General features: G+C 49.3%; 7 protein-coding genes across 7 annotated transcripts; 2 read left to right on the plus strand and 5 right to left on the minus strand.

Moving 5' to 3' along the window:
* Window positions 1-886: 886 nt before the first annotated feature.
* On the minus strand, window positions 887-1,286 carry BDQ94DRAFT_176375 (thioredoxin domain protein; the record flags this gene model as incomplete). The annotated part of the gene is made up of 2 exons (XM_026772682.1): window positions 887-1,196; window positions 1,255-1,286. 2 exons carry the CDS (start codon window positions 1,284-1,286, stop codon window positions 887-889), a joined length of 342 nt encoding a protein of 113 aa, XP_026619460.1.
* Window positions 1,287-2,353: 1,067 nt separating this feature from the next.
* Window positions 2,354-3,843, plus strand: BDQ94DRAFT_164480 (kinase-like domain-containing protein; the record flags this gene model as incomplete). Its single annotated transcript, XM_026770019.1, has 7 exons — window positions 2,354-2,409; window positions 2,465-2,512; window positions 2,585-2,754; window positions 2,842-2,970; window positions 3,023-3,372; window positions 3,437-3,538; window positions 3,601-3,843. 7 exons carry the CDS (start codon window positions 2,354-2,356, stop codon window positions 3,841-3,843), a joined length of 1,098 nt encoding a protein of 365 aa, XP_026619461.1.
* A 742-nt stretch (window positions 3,844-4,585) lies between these two features.
* BDQ94DRAFT_164481 (uncharacterized protein) lies at window positions 4,586-5,391 on the minus strand (the record flags this gene model as incomplete). Its single annotated transcript, XM_026770020.1, has 7 exons — window positions 4,586-4,647; window positions 4,683-4,690; window positions 4,754-4,813; window positions 4,858-4,888; window positions 4,949-5,015; window positions 5,105-5,170; window positions 5,335-5,391. The coding sequence occupies 7 exons, from the start codon at window positions 5,389-5,391 to the stop codon at window positions 4,586-4,588; spliced, it is 351 nt and encodes a 116-aa protein (XP_026619462.1).
* A 1,046-nt stretch (window positions 5,392-6,437) lies between these two features.
* On the plus strand, window positions 6,438-7,112 carry BDQ94DRAFT_155544 (uncharacterized protein). The gene is made up of 2 exons (XM_026768485.1): window positions 6,438-6,526; window positions 6,593-7,112. Exons 1-2 carry the CDS (start codon window positions 6,480-6,482, stop codon window positions 6,723-6,725), a joined length of 180 nt encoding a protein of 59 aa, XP_026619463.1. The 5' UTR covers window positions 6,438-6,479; the 3' UTR covers window positions 6,726-7,112.
* On the minus strand, window positions 7,048-8,905 carry BDQ94DRAFT_164483 (uncharacterized protein; the record flags this gene model as incomplete). Its single annotated transcript, XM_026770021.1, has 3 exons — window positions 7,048-7,206; window positions 7,257-7,685; window positions 8,891-8,905. The coding sequence occupies 3 exons, from the start codon at window positions 8,903-8,905 to the stop codon at window positions 7,048-7,050; spliced, it is 603 nt and encodes a 200-aa protein (XP_026619464.1).
* A 956-nt stretch (window positions 8,906-9,861) lies between these two features.
* BDQ94DRAFT_176377 (ferric reductase-like transmembrane domain-containing protein) lies at window positions 9,862-11,316 on the minus strand (the record flags this gene model as incomplete). Its single annotated transcript, XM_026772683.1, has 6 exons — window positions 9,862-9,957; window positions 10,010-10,093; window positions 10,173-10,367; window positions 10,662-10,823; window positions 10,893-11,196; window positions 11,258-11,316. The coding sequence occupies 6 exons, from the start codon at window positions 11,314-11,316 to the stop codon at window positions 9,862-9,864; spliced, it is 900 nt and encodes a 299-aa protein (XP_026619465.1).
* A 1,217-nt stretch (window positions 11,317-12,533) lies between these two features.
* BDQ94DRAFT_177804 (uncharacterized protein) lies at window positions 12,534-13,751 on the minus strand (the record flags this gene model as incomplete). The annotated part of the gene is made up of 3 exons (XM_026772998.1): window positions 12,534-12,948; window positions 13,029-13,568; window positions 13,600-13,751. The coding sequence occupies 3 exons, from the start codon at window positions 13,749-13,751 to the stop codon at window positions 12,534-12,536; spliced, it is 1,107 nt and encodes a 368-aa protein (XP_026619466.1).
* Between the last annotated feature and the right edge of the window lie 67 nt (window positions 13,752-13,818).

The raw sequence follows: 13,818 nt of genomic DNA on the forward strand, positions 1-13,818 counted from the left end.
TAGGCTTCATGCGAACAGGTTGGTCCCCACTAGGCACCTGCCCCAGTCCAAGTGTCCAAATTCCGTCGTGATCAGCGTTATCAGATACTGTCTGCATATGCCCAAGATGGCATCGTTTCGTCTCGAGTGTTCCAAGGCTCAACGAATTCGTCTGTTCTTGAGGACTTTATTGGGCAGCTTCTCCAGCATTGAGGGAAATGGTCTAAGCCGAAATCTGTGTTAGTCATGGACAACGCAACCTTTCATCACACTGAGTGCATAGAGCAGGTTCAGAGGAGCGTGCAAAGCTGGTGTATTTGCCTTCGTATTTTCCAGACCTGAATCCCGTCGAGAAGTTCCTTTTGCTGAGCTCACAACCTTTATTCGGCGGCATTAGCAGTTCTACAAAGAGAACCCAGACCAGGGATTCGATAACTTCCTCCAACGGTGCGTTGACGTGATTAGTGCAAGGGCAAAAGCGCAGAGGGACACTTCCGGCACGCGGGCCTGATCATAGGCGAGTTGCAGGGCAGAAACTCTAGCGAAACCCTGAATCAGTTTTGCTACTCGTGCCAAACAGAGTCATTGTCGAATTACTTTAAACTGTGATATTCCCTGTTCTTCTCGCTTCTGCATATATCGTGGTGAAGGACATGAAAATGCCTTCGTTCCTGTGACGTCATCGTAATCAAATGGACTCGGCACGGACACCCCGCAAAAATTTTTGGGTTACAATTAGGCGACGACGTAAGAATGTCTCAATATTTCAGCGCCCAATGGGCCACTGTAAGATACCATGAGTAGACGCCCACCAACTAGGCAGGGCATTATGCGAGGGCCGGCTCCCAGACGTGCTCGGAGCAGGTGTTCGGGATAAGGACGTGGCTATCTAGTGACCAACTGGGCCTTAATGAGACGCCATCTGGAGCGCTTGGAGGCCTTCCCGAATACTTGGAAGGGAAACATCTGCGGTTAGGGTCAAAAACTTTGTGCCGTTTTTGACAAAGACGACGATGGGCAATTCTGTGATGGAAAGGGCTCTGGAGAGCATAGCGTGCTTTCTGACGTCGACTTCGTAGAACTTGATGGTTGTGAACTCGTGACTAAGCTCGGCAATGCCCGAGGCGACAGCATTGCACTTATCGTCCAATGGGGAAAGGAAAGTGACCACAACGGGCTCAACCGAGTGTTCGACTTTCCGCTTATATTCCTCGTCCCTGGAGCAAACTTAGTCAAACATGATCTTCACGCCCCAGAGAAAGGCAGCCAACGTACGACGCGTGCTCAGCGATAGAGCCACTAGGCATGTTGAATGACGGGGAAGTGGGAGGTGCAGTATTGCGGTGGCTGGTGGATGTTATTGTTGTTGTGGGAAAAGCCAGAGGGGTAGCGGAATTGGCGGGCTTGTGTCCGAACGCCGTGCGATGAGGGACAACGGCAGAAGATGACGAGTGTGCCCTGGATGTACGTAATCAACTGCGGAAAGAGTGGACAGTAAGTTGTAAATTGCTGCTATTAGCGGAATTCAATACAGGCCACAATACAGCTAGTTAAGTGGGGACCTAACAGAACGTAATAACCGCAGCTGGTAAGATAGAAACGGAAGGTGGCGTTTGCCATACCGGTCGGACTCCGGGGCTTTGACTTGTTCTGCATTAAAGCTTCTGAGGTCCCAATTAAACCATCCTGATTTTTGGACAGGGCGGTACGAGTAACCTGTACGGCATCGTCAACTTAGCCTTACTGTCTTGTCATGTTCTGGCAGAAGAAAATGTCAGATGAGACCATATTAGACAAAGAGGAGTGGGCCGCAAAATCTGCTACCGAAATGCTTATTGTTGCTATTGGCCGGAAATTCAGGTCGACATTCTATGGGTCAAGTCATACTCACTGGGACAAGTTAGAAAAAATGTGGAATGCGGAAAATGTTGTGCCCGGCCCGTGATCCACGCACGAAGGAAGGCAAAAGGTATGGAGCAGAGTCCCCCTCCCAGAGCGATCGGGGTCTATGAGGATTGGTGCTAAGCTATCCTGGCACTTATCACTTCAGTAAGAGCCGCACTATGCTCCTTTAAGACAAAGCTCGCAACCTGATATTGGTCATAATAAGCGATCGCAAGGGATTGGTTATTGAGACAGCCGAAGCCAAGCGGCTAGAAGCAGTCAGTTGAGCAATCCACTGGTATCTTCAAAGAATATCACTACACACGCCTGGCCTCTTAATACTGCACCTACACTCTTAATTAGGATAGAGTTCGTAGTAGTATTGTTAGGTGGACGTAACACACGAAAGAGCCTCTTTGAAAAGCACAGTCGCGCTGCCCGTCTTCCCGATTGTCCGTCTCTTATCTTCACACGGATAAATGACCTTAACATGGCGGGATCCTTACAAACAGAGATACTAGGTACCGTGTTTAAAGTGACTGAAAGGTTAGTGCGGGCCACTCGTGTAACTGAGTGCTGTTAACAAATTCAATGCTTATAGGTATACGGATCTTTGGGTGAAAGGTCTGGCAGCGTCTGGTCTTCTTTGGTAAGCCGAACCACGATACCCCGATGCCATGCTAAGTTCATTCGCAAAATGAACTGATAAAGCTACGGACAGCCCCGCATACGATCGAATCATGCAGCAACCCGTGACGCTGAGGAAGATCTCAAGGCCATTCTATGCAAGGAGCTATTCGAGGAACGCTTTTCATGAAATAGTATCATTAAAGCATCTTCGGCATAGCAATGTGAGCATACACCACTCCCTCTGTACAGCGGCTGCTGATAGTAGTGACTGAGGATTAGCTGGTCTTACTCAGCGATATCTTTCTTTCACCTCTCGGCAATAAGTGCGTGCATCAGTCTCAAGCTCAGAGATCGGCTATCGACAGGATCTTAGATACGTTGTCAGTGAGTCTTCAGGGCCCAAACTTGGCCAAATCATGGGAACGGGAAGACTGGATCATATTTTCACCACCTATTTCTTATATCAGATCTTAGTGAGTACGAACTGCAAATATAGCAGAAGTATTCCATTGTAACAATCAAACGCGAGGGTTGAAATATCTTCACTCAGCAAGCTTGTATCATTGCGATCTCCAACCCGCGGACATTTTGGTCAATGAAATCGCTGATCTGAAAATTGGCAACCTTGATCTCGATGGACTCAATCCTTGGCCAACCTGCAGCTGTTTCATACACCACTACCAAGCCCCAGAGGTCATACTCTTATGTCAGCAACTAGATCCGGCAGTCGATATTTTCAGCACTGGATGTATTCTAGGCGAGATATTTCGTGGAAGCGCTGTCTTTGCCGGAGAAGATCTCAGGCACCAATTAGAACTTTTCGTGGACATACTCGGCTCTTCGCCGGAGCAAATGCTTGAGGACATTCGTGACAAGAAGGTGAGAGTCCAGTCCTGTCTCTTGATATTGAAACAGAGCTTATATCAAGAGATTCTGAAACAAGACCCTTAGCATTATAGAGTCTCTTTCGAAGCAATCGAGTCACTGCTCACCACATTTCCGGGCATTCACGATGCTCTATCCCAACACAATGATGCCATATTTGGTAGGTCATCTTGTGGTGTAACATATACTTTCTTTCCGTGGGCACGTTGCATTACCACAAAGAGTGAGAAAGGACATGAATCTGATACGTCCATAGTTGTCAATCTACTGGAAAAGATTCTGACGTCCGACCCTCAAGGGAGGTTAGCGGCTTCCAAGGCTTTGGCACATTCCCACCTGGCGCGGTACTATGACCCTACAGATGAACCAGTGGCCCACAGGATTTCTGAGCGTTTGCTTGTCAATGCAAGACTACCTGGGAATCCATGGGAAAAGATGTTTGTTGTGGCCCTTCACACTTGGTAGATGATCATATAATAATCACAAAAGATCAGAATATCAGAAATCCTCAAACATGGTTCGTAAAAAAAGGCCATTCTGTTAATATTGGTGAGATGTATATTTACGTTAGCTCATTATATATAAGATATATCACCAGGCGAGTGGTGATGGTGCTTGGCCTTACAAGAGACAGCACATAGGTCAAATATGACGAATATGATTGTCACAGCTATCAAGAGAAGTATATGGATAGTATGTGCTTGGTTCTACCTAGCCCTGATTTCAATCGGAGTTTGGTTGTTCTGTGTATTATATCGCTTAGCACCATATCCCAGAATGAGGAATCGGATATTTGACGTCGCTGAGACGACCAAGAGTTAAGGGGTGTCTGGCATTTCCTGTCCCCTGTCGGATGCTTTTCAAAGCGCGTGCCTCCCTAGTATCTAGCCTAGCATGCCTATCTCCGCACCACTAGCCTAGGTACAATACTTCTGACAAGTCGAACTTTGGCAATTGTTTCAACCATGTGCTTCGTAGTGTACTGTATTTCCGAAACAGAGCGAATAAAAGGAAGAGGGCGCCATCGTCACTTTAGGGATTCGAAACATGATCCGACTGTTCGGAAGGGTAGGTGCCGAACCACGCGAAGGACGTTAATGATGCCATCTTCCAGCCTGCAGCCCCTACAACTCTTGGCTGCGAAAGCTACACCCAACGATATGCGCTAAAATACGATGCATGCCAGGGACATCATAACAGTACGAGATCATATCTGGCCTGTTTGTTTGCGACGTGCGCGCATAGCTTCAGGTCGCTCTCGTCGGTCGCCTTTTCAAGGGATGAATTCTAAAGTTGGTTAAAACCAGCCGCTCTGTCGACTCAGTACAAACTTGCCTTCATTAGCACATCCAGTGGCTTGACAGGCAGATTTTACAGGAAAGTTTGGGCCTCAGAGCTCCATCTTCCGTGCCCTGCACCTGTAGCCATCATGCTCCTCATGATCGTTGCCAGGGCGGGTAGTCGGCATTCATGTCAGACGTTTTGATCTGGTAGCTCTGTTCCACGCCGGCTAGTATGCAAGGTTAGTGGACCATGCTCTCGATGACGATAATGGAAGGGTCCGACTTACCAAGGCGGACCTGCCCCCTTTTGTTCAGCCAGATCATTTCCGGCCCCAAGGTGACTAAGGCTCTTCCCTGATCACGCAGGAATCGTTACCCGTATAAGGTCTGTTTTCATCAGTATCCACAGTCGAGGTTGTATGATGGCCACCAGTAGCACTCACGGACACGCACGCCAGCACGGTCTCGTTGACCGGCCACGGAGCGGTTAGAATGTTGTCCACCGTGATCTAGAAAACCCACCGAGCTTGCTTTTGAGACCTCTGAAATGCACTTCGACCAGTTGGAGACGATATGCCCTACGCTGCACAGATGATCCGGTTCTACAATACTACAAAATTCCGAAGCAGGAGATGGTAAAAACTTACAGCATAAACCCACATTATGTCCATACCGCCGCATAAGGCAATCCCCAAACCCAACTATTGACTATTGCTGCTTTTTGCCGCATACTGTTGACCTGTTATGTACCGGAAGGTCTGATGTATGCGATTGATTTTCCTACCATCGAGGCTGGCACAGACTGGCCAAACTGCGTTCCCAAAACCGACCCGAGTTGTCACTTATTGTTCGACAGGCGAAGACCCGCAACCATACCTGTCTCGAGCAATCCGTGTGCTAGGTAAAACAAGAATGATTTGAACGGAAGCACGACTGGACCAGACTCTAGGATCGCAAATGTAGGGAAATACCCGCCATACTTTGGAGGAACGCCATACGCTATGTATACTGCGAAAATCTTCTACCATCTGGGTTCATTGTGCGCCATGGCCCGTGATTCATGCCCCTGTACCAGTCTCCGAGCATAACTCCCGCAATAGGGTAGAATACTATATTACCAATGAGCCATTTGCTTCGGGCTGTATTGATACCATACAACAGAAAATCCAGCATGTTTTTCTTGTTACGATGGTAATCTCTGTAAATCGAAAATATCTAACGTAATCCACGGTTAGGCGGCCCACACGGTTAGGTGGCCCATCCTACTATCCCATATAAAAGATGCCTTTTTAATCTTTTATATCTCAGCGAATACTGTATTTGAGAGGTCCTAATATTATAGATAGATTATATATATAAGAATATATATCCCATAAATTCTTCAGATTTTTAGTGCTTTTTATTCTCACAGACAAATCATATTTTTCTATATTACATAAAAAATACAGGTATTGTATTATGATAATCTATAATATATATTTATAAAATCTTTTGAGCATATCTAAAGATTCTCTGTAATATTGCAAAATTCACGTCTCTTAGACTTTTGATGGTTGAGATATCTTATATTTAAAAAGGGTCTTTTATAATAGTATTACCAGCTGGGCCGCCTAACCGTGGTTTACGTTAGCGCCAAACCGATGGCTTGCTGAGTCAGCTAGTTCCAGGGGTCAGGAGTCCACATCGTTAACCATTGCGAGGCTCAGTGGCATCGGGGAAGATAAAGAAAACACTCGCAATGCACTTCGTGGCGCAAACGAACTAAAAAAATAGAAATTTCTTGGCTTGGAAGTATAAAATGCCTACGACGTTGTCGCCATGGTGACCTGGCCATCGAACGAGGACGTCGCGAGGCAGCGACAAACGTGATCTGCCTCCCACGTCACACCAGGATGTGCCGATCACCTCCGACAAATTAACTGAACTTACAGTGGAGATTCGATGGGCTCAAACCCTGGGGATAGTACCAGCAGGGGGAGGGTGCGACACAGGTTGGACACATCCTCGCGTCTTTGTCTCGCGGACATGATGGAGACCCACTTCACCGAACCGCTGGAGTCATGATTAAGTATGCTGCTGATTCTTTCAACCATTTACGCCACCGACGACCAAATGCAGCTACGGGGTGGAAGTTTGTTAAGACAACGTATTCCTTCATCTTGGGATCGACAGACCAGGTTGCCCTCGCTCTACTGCAGCCAGCACAAACAGCACAAACATTCACTCTCGAATGAAGAAAGTTATATACTCTCAGAATCGAGCAGTTCTTAAAAGCTTGGTGTGAAACAGTAGTTCCGGGCGATATAACTAAGACCTTGTCCCATTGTACCCTCCCCCGGCCTAGCATGAGAAACGTTCCGTTCCCTTCTCCTGCGCGCAGCGACGTTCATTCCGACTCCATGTCCTTGTACCGAGCTGAACGACGGGATTTGGTGTGAGAAGTCGGGACACCCTCACAGATGCCGCTCACTCTTTCGTGCAGGCGGTGATTCTCCTGGTTTTGATGCTTTACTTGTTCCTCTAGCTTTCTATAGCTCCCCCTCAGCTTGAGGTCCCGTAAAATGTCGCTTGGCAGCGCAATGAAAATAGACTTACCGGACTCTGGTTTCGAGACTTGAAGATACAGATCAGCACAGTTTGAGGGTGGATGACGGCCGGGTTTGGGACATCATAGAGCGGGACATACTCGCAGATCAACATCGTGAGAGCCTTCGTAGACGTATCAGCCACGTTATTGGGATGCTCAGGAAGCTCGTTTGTGGTCACGCTGTCAACTTCCGACATTGCATCTCTGTCGCTTGCGTCGTTCTCATGGGTTAAAATACCCTCACCCGAGACGACCTGGAAGTTCGGCTTCCTGTCGTCTGGCGGAGCTGATTCAGTGTAGTGTGAGGCATTCGACTGGGTACCGGAACGCGACTTCTTCTCAGCCGATGCCAGTACTTTCCGGAGTTCGTTAAGTCGTGGCAGGTGAGACTTCATGGTTGTCAGAGGGTAAAGGTGATGATAGGAGAACTGAGATTCCTGTGAGATGTGTGCATACCGCGAAGGCGAGAGGCCCCAGCCTAGGACTCACGTGGCACTTTATAAAGGCTGGCTGTCTCGTTGATTCGAAGCAAAATGACACCACGCGCCAGCCCTGCGCGAAACGGTCCACCCAATGCAAGCCCGGAGTTGAAGGTAACATCGAGACCATGGTTCTAGGCATGGTCTGACCAAGGGCCGAGTGTAACCTCGCCGATCCTTGTGGCACACAACGATGACCGACTGGGGACTGGTCAAACTAGGTGCAGACAGGCTATTTTGCCTGACCGCAACCCAAAACAATTGGGACTGGGTTTCCTGAGCTGGGTTCTCGGTCCGTCGGTAGACGGTTGGCTTTGCGTATGAAAGCGAAAGAGATACCTCAAAACCAGAATACAAAGAACCTATAAGCAATACAGGCTAAATAAATCCAGCTCTCCAACCTCTTATCACATGCTAAAGAAGAAGCCAGTACGCTCTCCATACTAGAAGCCTCAAGAGATGTTTTCAAAGAAAACGCCCTGAATTCGGAATTCTTCTAGCATTCATTGGGTCTGTTCCAGAATACACTCTCAACCTGCGTAGAGTATTGGGTTCTCGCTCGTGTCTTGGCCATATGAGCATTCGACGCCAATAATCGACGACCGTAAGATGCATTACTAACTACTCAATGGGGGCTGGCAGCATGATAGAGGCATATCGAAAGACATCCTCGTGACCTGTAAGCGGAGATAGGATATGGACTTGGTACTGGAGTATTGCCTGTAGCACGCGTACGCCTGATATTGTTTTGAACTGTCACACTGGAATAGTTCGCCTAAGAGGGGACTTCAGGTTTGTTCCTCGTCTATCGTAACCCTGGGTCAGACTCCGGGCCAAGAATTGTGGAATATTGGTCAAATCATGCCCAACACCTGGAAATATAGGTAGGCAAAATGAAGGCTATGGAAGGCCATCTGGGAAATTGCCGTGCGCAGAGTAGCCATGGTTATCTTTTCGACTGCCCCTCACCGTGGAGTCCCAGGACGGCCACTTGCCGATAGGATAACTCTGATAATAGTCGACAGCACCGCATACATTCAAGAGACCTCAAGCTTTTGATCCTGCTCGACGATCAAAGGCATAATCACCAAGCGACGAATTTCGAAATGGAGGGGCTGCTCCCACGGCAGTGTCGTCGGTCCAGGCCTGCACCTTCAACTAACGGATTTCCTGGCCATTGTGACAATATCAGTGGATGCATGGAGCCTTCAAGGCAATCTGAAACAGAGAAAGAAATTGTATTTGCTCGCTAGGCTTCAGCGTAGCATACCCCGACAGTAATTGGACACGGCTCCGGTTGGGTGCCCTTGCGTATTCGCCATCGCATGACCCAAGGCTGCTTAATGACCACTGAGGACTGCCCGTGCAATGCCACATGCATTAGCTTACCGCAACAGAGCAGTGTTAAGCGATCGCGATGTGAGCACTGTAGCGGTCGTAGCTTCTCGACCGGTCATGGTAAGCATTGGCAGGACTCCACAGGGTATCCTTGGGGAATTTGTTCGCGACGGCACACCAGATGTGCCGGCATCAACGGCCTACCGAGTAAGGGGGTTGAGACCCGCAATCGATTGGACCGTTCACCAACCAATGAACGAGGTAATTTTCAATCCGTGGCGGTCTGTGTTGAGCGCGTACGTATCGGACTGTAGGGAGAGGACGAGAAGCAGCGATGGATGCCATTGCCACATGGCATTGGCTGCGCGCAAAGACCGTCGTCATGTCATAGGCATACTGGAACTCATTTAAATTTCGATAACCTTCAAGAATGCGAGAGGCAACCCACTTCTAAACATCACTCGAGGCCGGAGCGGTGGCGGTGTTCTTGTTGCGACAAGGAGCCTCCCTAACATGACCTGGCTCGAGGTCGAGGTCAAAGAGTTTGATAACTGGCCCCGTCCGAGGCTGGACCACATCCTGGACCTATTGGCGAATGGACTGACGGGCACCCACTAGGTTGAGCAAATATTAGTCATCGGGCGCATGTCGAACACGGTCTGTCAGAAGCACTCTCATCACACAGCCGTTGTAGGTTGACGGATGAATCGATCGGGTGGGAAGTCAACCTACCACCGACAGCTAGCTAGCTCCCCATGACGCTTTCTCAGGTGACCTTGGACGATACCTCTGGCCATCAGTGGCCCTTGACATAGTTTGATTCGCTCTCCGAACGCGTCACGGGGTTAACGGATGTCGTCTTTGTAAGGTAATACAGATGAAAATCAAGAATCTATTCGAGTCAGGGCAGCATTATTAATGTCTGCAGAGGGTCTAACACATACCTTGAATCCACCGCAGTCGAGGTCCAAGAGGTCCTGCATCCAATCGCCCAGCCAGCATTGGTGGTCTAGGATTCTTTCGGATCCCTGCGGATTCGGACAGTGCATGAGAGACGGCCATAACAAAGTCTTGCATCTGCCACGCCGCCATTTTTAACTTGCGTACCATGGCCCGCCCATGCTCGCTCGCCTGGACGAGCATGCGGATATAGGGAAGCACTCGCAACATGCCAATGTCCTCTACGATGAACACGATCGTCCCAAATAGAGAAAAATCGGCCGTATGGCCCCAGCAACAGTGCAGGCTGTCGACGCTGGTGTAGCCATTCACGGAGGTAGAGTCGTGTACTGAGGCTGGAGGCTCGTGGTCGGGTCAGAACGTACAGGATGCGCGGTCCGGGCGGGTCATCCCAGTAAGCGACATAGAAGGGCTGGAGTTGGAAGCACGAGCGTAATCTAGCGTGAGGTAACCAGAGGTATACATACTGCCCCGGCCGATGTGCCAATGGGGGGACACTGTAATGTCCATGCGAAGCACATCATGAAAGGGACGTATGGTTACGGCGGGCCGTCCAGCACTCCAACGTTGTTGGACGAAAACTGCATGAGAGACGGCAACGAAACTCAGCAAGATTCATAGGGCCCCAGCACCAACCACTTGCCAGCGGTATTGTGACTCTTGGTCCCACGTATGATACCCCAGGGCCACCATTGCTGTGATCGCCAGAAGGTAGTGGATTCTCATGGCCACCTGACAGTGACGTCGGACGACCACATGCAAGGTCACAGGGATCATCGTCAAAATGGCAGCAGCTGCCTAACCCTGGTTAGTGGTATCGCTCTCGGGTCACAGTAATAATAGTCAAGGGGCGGCGTGGTGACTGACCAGCAAGGGAACCCAGTCATGCCTCATCGAGGGGATCGGCTTATCCGCTCTGGCGATGGCAACGGCTCCATGAAGCAGGGAATGGGCGGTCATCACCCGCGCAAACCAGCGATGCAACCACGCAACGGCAGAGCGGCTGATTCCGAGCAGATGGGCCGGGAGGCCAAAGGTCAGGCCCGTACTAAGCGGCAATAAGTTCAGGACGGCGAGCTTCGCCGCGCGTTGCTGGACACCAGCCCAGCCATGGGCCGATGCGCCGCCCAAGGGAGACCGCAACCGGGCGTTGGATAGTCCATCGACCAAGCTGGTGCGCCAACCGCGCGATCAGCCAGACGCCCAGCAAAGCCGCCACCCATATCCCGTACCAGTCAACGTATTGGATTTGGATGGCCTGTTTATACACATCTGAGAGGGTTGAAGACATTGTCTCGGGGGGAGAAAAAGCCCGATATGGTAGATGGAAGATGTCGACTTATAAGCATTTCACGGCGTCGGCTTTGGGCCGCCGGTACAGCTAGATGTTACATACTTTCATGATTGATGTTTGGCCTCTGCGCCCCTCCCATGGCAGTTGAAGATGGTGAAACGGTCAAGTATATGACAGACACCCGCTTATTTATCCGTGAAATCGTGCGGTCAAAGCCGAAGGAAGCGGGTCCTATGCGCGCTTTCAATCCGATGCCCAGGCATCAGGCATATGAGGTGTGCTAAAGAGACCCATAGGAGCATTATATGGGTATTTAGCGAGCTTCTGCCTCTGTCCGAAAAGGTCAGTCTTTAAGGTCCATTTTACCATGGTGGCTTATGGAAATCACTTTTTCATCTTACCCTAGCTTTACATCACGTTAATAAAGGACTAATTAGTAAAAAAAGAAATTGTTTTCGACTGCTATGTATACCGCTCTACAGTAGAGAAGCACCGCTTGAACTCGAATTAGCTGTGGGGGCAAGCCAGTCATTCTACAGATCCATGTATGGAGACCGTGGAACACTCCAGTGCAGTGCAAACAGGATTACGAAATGTTGAATCAGCTAAAGTAACAATAACCAAAGGTTCCTCCAAGTCCGTCCGCTTATGTGTCCAGGGGATAGACATACTAACAAGGGTTCAAAGGCACGATTCTAAGTGGCTGAGCAGGCAGATACTTGAGTCAAGTGAATTCTTCCGCGAGATCCAAGTTAGTGATACAGGATCAGGAGCTCTGCTTGGCGCGGACCCTACACCCTCCCAGTTTCTCAAGTCCCGAGCAGCCATAAGCCTTCGAACAAGAATCGATGCATATACATGGGATTTCATTTCCATCAAGCAAGATGATGGGCAGACCAATACTCAAAACCATTTTGACGAAACTGACTGATTGCCTGGTACAATTGCTACGCACTCTAGAAAAAGCCCATGCCGCCGTATCTGGCATGAATAGGCTATCCTTCCACTGCAGTACTGTAAACGTCTTGATTTCAATCTGCTCATGATCCACCAAGCTACAGTATCATCTAAAGCAGAAAATCAAAGGCATCAATCTCCTTCTCATTCTTCCTCAGCCGGCAATCTTCCAAACAGAAAGTCTAATACAAACAGACCGTCCGGCCAATCTCAGAGTGCACATTGCCAGCAATGTTAACCCGGTCAATGCCATCCACTTAATCCACCTCCACACCTCCGTTTGCCAACAAATGGCCCTTATAGACTGTATAGTTGGCTTCAATCAAGGCTAGTGCTTTCACGCGTGCTGGCATATCTGTCTTATCCAAGGCCATGCTGTTGGTCATCCTTTCCACATAGTCCTTCCGGCTAAAGGTTATATGAGACGCTGGCTTATCGGATGGCGTAGTGGAATCGGTTGCGGCGCCAGTTGCCCCTTCTATAGGAGTTAAGCGGACAGGATTTCCGGGTTGCATTTCTGAACTATCATTGGACTCTGCACTGATGGTATCCGGAGCGGGGCTAGCTGTCGCCTCTCGCTTTGCCGTGATACTAGATTGTCCTCTCTGGACATGGCTTCTTTCCCGCTTTACTCGTTGCCACACGTCCGGTGGACACGGCGTGGGCGATCGGCTTGGATTTCAATAGGTAGCCCTTGCTCCCAGTTATTGTAACATGCCTCTTGTTTCTCACAGGCTTCCGTTATTTTTGACGTAGCCAGTTCCTCATTGGTTATGTGGATGAGGTCTTTTCGTGTGATCCAGTTGGTGCCACCTCGGCACAGGTGTTTGTCTTCCTCCTTCATATTAGTCCACTTGAGCTTGACATAGGTCGTTGGCGCCTTAGAGCTTTCCGGATTAGGGGGCCTCTCCAGAATGGCTACACCAACAATCCCTTCGATATTCTCGGGGCCATAGCGACGGTGCTTTATTCCCCGTTTGTCTCTGTCCATGACGGACCAAAGCCGCGACTCTTTATCGGACACTTGCTGAAGACCATCGAATTTGTGTCCTTTGCCGGACTGGATGACATACTTGCCCGCTCTCTTTGGCCCGTATCGAACAATCAGCTTCTCGGCTGCGAGCATCATGAACCATGCGTCTGCTACACCGTTCGAATGGCCATCTTTTGATAATGTATCTAATCGGACTAGTAATTCACCATCTTTATCTTCGTTCGGATTCGAACTTCCCACCAAATTTGGTTCCTCGACGGACGCTATTGCGGTATCAGGATCAGGAAGTGCTGCTTTTCTATGTTAGTCCCTGCCCCTGCCCATTGGACGCATCCACTGGTTCCTGCTTCACCGATGTCTCATCTCCACTCGGGGACAATGTGTTCTGCGGCACAGGTTGTGGTTGTATCGATGACGCGCCATTCTCAGGGGCCTGACCATTGGAACCTGTGGCAGCATGTTCCTTCGTATCAATATCCATCAAATCTTCGTCATCTTTCTTGATATCCGCTTCCGTAGATTGGATGACTTGTTGAAAGTTGTTGTGC

The sequence above is a fragment of the Aspergillus welwitschiae genome (assembly GCF_003344945.1).
Source record: "Aspergillus welwitschiae strain CBS 139.54b unplaced genomic scaffold BDQ94scaffold_116, whole genome shotgun sequence".
In the NCBI taxonomy this organism is placed as follows: domain Eukaryota; kingdom Fungi; phylum Ascomycota; class Eurotiomycetes; order Eurotiales; family Aspergillaceae; genus Aspergillus; species Aspergillus welwitschiae.

What these genes read in the sequence shown, in the direction of transcription:
- BDQ94DRAFT_155544 (XM_026768485.1), top strand. Translation starts at nt 6,480, where the DNA reads ATGGTGACCTGGCCATCGAACGAGGACGTCGCGAGGCAGCGACAAAC. An exon ending in GTCGCGAGGCAGCGACAAAC is followed by an intron (nt 6,527 to 6,592) that starts GTGATCTGCCTC and finishes CTGAACTTACAG; the next exon opens with TGGAGATTCGATGGGCTCAA.